The sequence below is a fragment of the Scomber japonicus genome, chromosome 2 (genome assembly GCF_027409825.1).
Source record: "Scomber japonicus isolate fScoJap1 chromosome 2, fScoJap1.pri, whole genome shotgun sequence".
NCBI lineage: Eukaryota > Metazoa > Chordata > Actinopteri > Scombriformes > Scombridae > Scomber > Scomber japonicus.
In genome coordinates, this window is record NC_070579.1 from 13,309,326 (window position 1) to 13,316,934 (window position 7,609).

The 7,609-nt window shown below is 37.7% G+C and overlaps 1 protein-coding gene across 1 annotated transcript; it reads left to right on the forward strand.

Annotated features, from left to right (window-relative positions):
* Nucleotides 1-224: 224 nt before the first annotated feature.
* On the forward strand, nucleotides 225-5,475 carry LOC128380088 (GRB2-related adapter protein-like). Its single transcript, XM_053339786.1, has 5 exons — nucleotides 225-321; nucleotides 450-547; nucleotides 1,347-1,466; nucleotides 4,276-4,591; nucleotides 5,282-5,475. Exons 1-5 carry the CDS (start codon nucleotides 244-246, stop codon nucleotides 5,459-5,461), a joined length of 792 nt encoding a protein of 263 aa, XP_053195761.1. The 5' UTR covers nucleotides 225-243; the 3' UTR covers nucleotides 5,462-5,475.
* The last annotated feature ends 2,134 nt before the right edge of the window (nucleotides 5,476-7,609 follow it).

Consider the following 7,609-nt stretch of genomic DNA (forward strand, 5'->3'; position numbering starts at 1 on the left):
CCACGTGTTCACACATCCACTAACTCGGTCACATGGAAGAACAGAAGGACAGGAGCACAGAGAAAACTCTCATTAACTAATGAGCAGAATGTCAGTGACTGCACACACACACACTGATTATCTCATCCTGTAATCGAGTGTCATCAACCCCAATGTGCTCTACTCACACAGCTGTATTCTCTCTCTCTCTTCATTCATGAACTGAAACTATTTTCGTGGCTGACTCCACTCTCTCTGGACAGGATGGAGGCGGTGGCACTTTTCTCTTTCACAGCAACAGAACCGGACGAGATCAGCTTTCAGAAAGGAGACGTTATCAAGGTATGTGTGTGTGTGTGTGTGTCGTTTTTTTTTCAGGGGTTAATACATTTAGAGGTTTTTTATAAAAGTAGCTCAACCTCTGCATATTTGCAAAGTGAAGATAATGTGTGCATGTCTGTATGTTATAGGTGACAGAGATGGAGGATGATTCTTGCTGGTTCACAGCTGAGATCCAGGGGAAGCGCGGTTATGTGCCAGAGAACTACATTTCCCTCCTTCCTCATGCGTAAAAAAACCCAAAATTCTCTACATATTTTATACTCATGATAAGCAGCAACTCATTTGATGCAAATGTTATATTATTGATATGATTGGCACTGAGTCACAGTTTTTCTAGTCTGTCTTAAAACAACAGTCAGGTTTATATTTGCATATTGAGACAAGATTAACTGGAACAATCCCTCCTGTTAAAACTGACCTTTAAAGATCATTTTTATTATGATCAGTACAAATGATCCATTCAAATGCTAAACTGAAGCTTATTTGAGGCTTTAGTCATCAGGATTAGAGAACTTAAGTGGATATCTTCCAAAGTTACAGACCTTTAGTAGGAAAAATGTACTTCTTTTTGTTACCATCCCTCCACTGCATGGGAATCTTAAAATGGTTTAGTATGAATAGGTTACATTACAGTAAGAAAAGGCCCTTTAAATGTTTGTACAGGCATCTGACTCTTGTTTCAAGATAGACTTGAAAAAAAAAAAAAGATTTACAGCAGTGACCCTTTAAACGAACTGCCATATGGTCCCTCTTAGATTGTTTCTTTTGAATGACACAGATAAGTGCAAATATTCTGTATTTCATAAGAAAAAAGAAACTTGAGAGAAGTCAAGATATGCATACCCTTTAATCATCTTGTGATCCTCTTAGAGTTATTCTGAGTGCTGACCGCAGGTTGAGAACCACTTATATATTTTTAACTGCTTTGATTTTTCATTCTTTCTGTGACCTTAAAGAATGACACTGATAATATGTTTGTGTTAAAAAGGAGGATTAATTTAAATACTGTGTGTGTATTGTCGTAGGTGGTTTGCAGGAAGCGTGTCGAGGCTTGAGGCTGAGCAGCGTCTCCGTTGGCAGGACACTGGAGTCTTCCTGGTGCGGGAAAGTGAATCAGCTCCAGGAGAGTTTTCTGTCTCTGTTAGGTCAGTAAACGCACCACAAACATAAACACACACACATGCACCTGATACATGGTCTGCTTAAGGCTGGAGCTGCAGACTTCATTCCTCTGCAGTCTATTCATGTATTGTATGTTAATAAGTCTCAAAGTGTTCTAGTGCTGCGGTGAACCAGACATATTTGCATGTGTCAAATCTGCTGTCTGGCTGTAATTTCCCATTCATGCTCTACTCCCTCAGCAGCAGCTCTTTAGCTTTGCCAGAAAGTGTCTTTATCTTTATTAGTGTCTTTATGACTGTAGAGGTACATATGTTCCTGTGTCTAATCTAAAAGGCCAAATAACACCATAATGTAGGCTCTGATGGATTACATAGCATACAAGCAGAAGTGCTGCAGTAAGCACACACACAGCAGTCTTATCTTCTTGTTATATTATGTGTTCACTCTGTTTGTTTTCCATCACACTGAGCACATTAGGAAGTTACAGCATCCACGTGTCTTTGAGTGCGTGTCAGGGTCAGCACAGAGTGGAAGCAGACTATTTAAATATGTTCTGCAAGAACCCATTACACTAAAAATATCACAGCCGCACAGACAGCCAGGGTGTGTGTGTGTGAGTGTGTGTGTAATTGGTGTAATTTGGGTCACCAGTGTGACGTGGGACACATTTAATCATTAAGGTTAAATTGAATGTGTCAATAATCGGGGCATTGCATAACATCACACAGTCTTTAATTAAACTCAGGTACATTATGTAATTGAGACACGTTACAGAAATGCATGAACACAATGTGCACATATTAATGTTTTAAGGCATAACATCTGGCTGCCTGTAAGGGCTGAGCGGGTTAGATGTTTGTTTTATTTATGCACACACGCACACAAACACACAAACCTAGTGTACTGCTCAGAACAATCAACAGAGGGCGATAATGTTCAAGCAAAGTTCACAAGACTCATAAGACGTGTTTTATACTTAACAGCAGTGATGATGAACCATGAAACAGTTCATCCTTACCAAACACTTCAGTCCATTTCACAGTGTAAAACAGTTGAGCCTCCTCTGATCTGATCACTGCAGCACATCAACTATCCATCTTTTATCTATACCGGCTAACCCACACAGTACAGATATGCATATGTAGTCTGTGTGCTTGAAGCTTAACAAATGTGTTGAATCCAATCATAAACCATTTACTTAAGTATTTTAAATCCTGCATTGTTAGCATACATGTTTACTAGCTTGCAGCCTTCCTATTCACTGCCTTTTTTAGTGCATTGCTCCATTTATTGGCATTTTTACTTCTGAACCTGAGTCAGTGGAATAATGTGAAACCACCGGCAGTAATGCATTGCGTCACCCTCCTTGTGCATTTACAGTGCACATTGCTCCATCGTGCCACTTGTGGTCAGAAACTCCACATGGTGCCTTTAGTCTACTGAGTGACTGTAGGAGAAAAACCATCCAGGCCTCCAGAAAACATGCAAGGTTGGAGCTGAGGACTTTTTCTTTGTTGTGCACTGTGCAGCCCTGATATATTAACTACAACACTTCAAAATGACAAAAAAACTCTCTTGGTTCTGGTTGCAGTTTGTTTTGGGGTTTTTTTGGCTTAGTCTGACCAATTTCAGCAAACAAGCCTTAATCAGAGCATAGTGAGTGATGTTTCCTCACTCTTTTAGAGTAATTACATAAATGATTATCACCACGGATAATCACTTATGTAACCAAGTAGGAAAGTAAAATGTATTTGTATAACGCTTTTTATAGACATTAATCACAAAGTGCTGATGCAACATACAAAAAAGAAATAAATAACAGATGAAGTGACCTCCCCTGACCCCTTAAAAATTGCAAGACTAAAAAAACACAGCACACAATAGGGGTGGGAAAAAAACACAATAAAAGCTTAAACTGCAGACGTGTTGCATTCAGGTTAAACGCCTGTCTAAACAGGTTTGTCTTCAGCTGCTGTTTAAATCTACAGAATTAGCAGACAGTTAGAGCTTATTACGCCTCCCCATCTTGCACGAGGAAATGAGATTCAAACCGCCAAGCCTGTGATTAGTGGATGATCTCCTGATCTGTTGTAATGATTTATAATACAATTAAAACAATGTACAAGGTTTAGGTTTATTGACAACACTGGTATACTGAATTTTAAAATGCAATGTATACTTCTAAGGAATAGTTCAAAAAACAGGCCTAGACTTATTTCCATTGTTACCATACACCCATACCACTTAACTTTTTGTTTCTATTTCTATTTATTAAGTGGAAATACTGGATTTTAAACATTGGTTTCAATCCAAAGTTTGCATGGCATTGGCCTCAGTTTAGTATTGGATGTGTTGCTGTGGGATTTGATGCAGATAATCAGGTCTCGCTCACAGTGAATTGGCAAAAAGTAGAGTTGGTGCATGTGTATTATATCCACAGACATCTCTCTATTTCTTTATTCTTTTACCTACAGCTACACTCAGGGAGTTGCACAGTGTCAGTATGAGACAAACTACTTTCTAACTAGCTATGAGCTTTGTAGACTGGTTCACATGTGTGTGTGAGTGTTGACAAATGAGATTTACAGCCTGTGAGAATAGCTGCTCTGATGATTCTGGAGATACACACCCACACATGCAAAGGCCTATGGTCTCATTCCCCACAGTGACAGAGGTATGTCACATATCTTGTGTGAATGTCTGTACAAAGAAACAGGCGGAGGAATGAAGCAGCAGCAGGTGTCGAAGCACAAAGGAGCATGCATTCCTCCTTTTACTCCTTTTACCTCCCCCCGTTTGTTCTCATCCACCACTTTTTCTTTCTCTTTGTAGCTACGGTGACCGGGTGGAACATTTCAGAGTGCTCGAGGGCGGCGGTCAGTACTGCATCTGGGACGAGTCCTTCTGCTCCCTAAACCGTTTGGTGGATTTCTACAGGACTCACAGCATTGCAGTGGAGAAAATGGTCTGCCTCAGAGACCCTCCGTCAGACACATCCCCTCGCCTGCTGTCCCGCCGTGGACGTAACCCTTATCCCAACCCCTATATAAGCAGCTCTCAGGAGTCCCTCCCCTCAGCACGCCTCTACTGTCACCCCTCTCACCCGCACAGAGAGTCCTCCCCACGTCTGCAGGAACCAGTTTTGGGGGTACGATAAATTATAAAGTGTCATTATTCTTCATAAACAGATGTAAAGTGCTTCTGACAAAACTAACATTTCATCATAAACCAAATGCTAAAAATTTTGTGAATGGTAATTACAAGGCAATACAAAATAAGAAGGAAGAAGAAGAACAATAAGAACTGATTGAAGAGAAAAAATAAAGGCAGAGTGCTTTGAAAGGCGCCTTTAAATAAAATTAATAATAATAATAATAATTGTTATTATTATAATAATTAAACGTTTTTTAATCACTATTTCGTCACTGAACTCATGACAGCTGGTATTTATGTAACATCAGACCATAATTTAATATGATTGCTAATCTTTTTTCTCTATAATCAGATTGTGTAACTCCTAAAGATTAATCTCTCTGCTCTCTGAAAGCTTCATTAAGGACTGATGAGGTTTTTATGTGTGAAAAATACATTTGTGGATCAGAAGCTTGGAATAGAGATTAATTATGAAGACATACTGTCAGAATATTATGTAACTGTATGTAAGCATTAGCAGAAAGTTTAAAATTGTGTTTATAATAGTGGAAACAACAAGAAATCGGACAAAATTGGCCATAAAGTTTATATTTCATTCTCTTCTAAAAAGCACATCTAACAGAAACATTAGATGTGGTATATTAAAATGTATTTCTTACTATTTATATTCTCTGTCTTTGTGTAGAAACCACGCTTGGCTCATGCTCTCTGCGACTACACCCCGCCTCAAACATCCCACCTCCACTTCCTGCGTGGTGACATCATCGACCTGCTGGACTGCTCTGGTTCGCTGAGCTGGAGAGGGCGCTGTCACGGACGAGTTGGAGTCTTTCCACCAGACTACGTCCAACCGCTGTACCACTGACACCATATCGAACCACCGACCATTACCCCCACGACTGAAACGTATCTGTCACATGACCTCGCTTTTATCCAACAAATGAACTAGTGCTGAAACGATTATTCGATTATTCGATTAATCCATCTACAGAAAATCAGTCAGTAAATTAATTGTGATAATCGGTTAAAAGGCCTACACAGTATTTGATGAAAAGATGATGTCACATGATTCAGAGCACCAATCAGGATGCAGCATCATTTGAATCTCAATCTTGTGACAGTTGCTGGGTTGTTTGTTCACTGTCAATCAAATTTGATCAGACCTAACCAACACAATCATGAGCTTTTGAGTATTAAACTATCAATAAATCACACATAAATGTACATATTTGCTTGCTTATTTAGTCATAAATACAACAGATGATAAATTAGCCTCCCAAGCTAACTTTTGAGTTACTCTCGTTGTTTTCTGTTGGTCAAAAAGCATTGTTCCTGTCAAATAAAATGAATAAATATAATGTTACAGAGAAAAAACTCTCTTGTTTTTGGGGCTTTAATGGTTTCAAGTCAGTTATGAAGCAAAGCTATCAAATATGTGCTGGTATCTGCTGCTAAATATGAGGATTTGCTGTTTTTCTCTTTTTTATCTGAAGGAAAACAGTGGAATAAAAGGTTTCCAAAGCAGGTCAGGAAAAACGTATTTCCTCAGTTTTAAGTCATTATCAGAATACCTTTGAATTTTGGGCTTTTGTTCGGACAAGATAATCATTGGAAACACTGTTTTATGTTTTTCTGACATTTCACAGACTGCCAGATTTTATCAAAGAATAACAGTTGAGTAATTGATAATGAAAACAAGTGTTGCTGCCCTGAAGTGAACTGTTCGGCCAGTCTTTTGAGCACTCCTGTCCTACTTTTACCAGCTGCTTGTATTGAAAATGTGACTGAAGGAACATTTGTATGCTTTGATTTACCATGTTGTTTATCCCTCAACCCTTTATCTATTGTAAATGTAAGTAACTGTACAGAAACCAAATAAAAAGTGAAATTATCTCGTTATATATACATATATATTTACATTTATTTGAGACGTCACAAGAAAAATAGACATTTTGATGGACCAGATATCAAATTATTTTGTCCTTTAAAGAACAATATCCAAAAATATATTCCATATATTCTCTCCAATACTGCTGAATGAATTTCTAATAAAACATATCAGTGTTTCTCAAGCTTATGGTCAGGGTCCTTCTGGGGTCTGATGATATGCAGTAAAGGAGATTTCCAAGACAATTAAACTCTAATTTGTCTCATATAGCTTTTAATAAAATATGTTTTAAAAGTACATCTCTACAATTTTCATACAGAACAAAAAACAAAACTTGAAAACTCTCCAACAGCTGGATTCATGAGAACATTGGGACCTGATACCGAGTTGTGGGCCAAGAAAAGGTTGAAAGAGATTCATAAAAGCAAAATCACACAAATAAACACGAGAGGAAAAAAGTCTGCTTCTCAACATTTTTTGCTTGAGTAAAAATCTAATTTGCAAACACTGACAGACATACAAAGTCTTAAACATGAAACTGTAATCAATATTAACATATTAAAAATGACCTAAATCACACGCCACAACATCTTTAAGTGTTCTACTATATAATTTACACAATAATTAGTTAGTATTAAGTTTAAGATGAAGTGTGATATCATTTCTGAATTGGTATTTGCTTTGTTACAGATGACAAGTCACAGGTTTTTGTGTAATTTGATTCCACAAATCAAATCAGTGAACCATATCGTTCAAAGTACTTATAATATAATAAAGTTTATATATTAGGCCAAAATCAGGACAGAAAAATGTGTAAACAGGATTATACGATTAAAGGCTACAGACAAACAGGTGAGGGTGAAGATGCAGACTGTGGTTAGGGTGAAAAGGTAAAAACACATAAACATCAAAACATCACAGCACATCTGTTCAAATACTGTATACCTAAAACATTTTAAAGACACTGATTCTGCCAAAAAAGTTTTGAGACGCAGTATTTTTGATGTATCCCGTGACTGTCAATCATTAGTAAAGCTACAAAGATTAGTCGATGAATCCATGATGAATGATAATTCAATTCATTTTTAAGCAATGCCAAAATGTGTTGGTTTAGCTTCTCAAATA

What these genes read in the sequence shown, in the direction of transcription:
- LOC128380088 (XM_053339786.1), top strand. Translation starts at nt 244, where the DNA reads ATGGAGGCGGTGGCACTTTTCTCTTTCACAGCAACAGAACCGGACGAG. An exon ending in AGAAAGGAGACGTTATCAAG is followed by an intron (nt 322 to 449) that starts GTATGTGTGTGT and finishes TGTATGTTATAG; the next exon opens with GTGACAGAGATGGAGGATGA. An exon ending in TGCAGGAACCAGTTTTGGGG is followed by an intron (nt 4,592 to 5,281) that starts GTACGATAAATT and finishes GTCTTTGTGTAG; the next exon opens with AAACCACGCTTGGCTCATGC.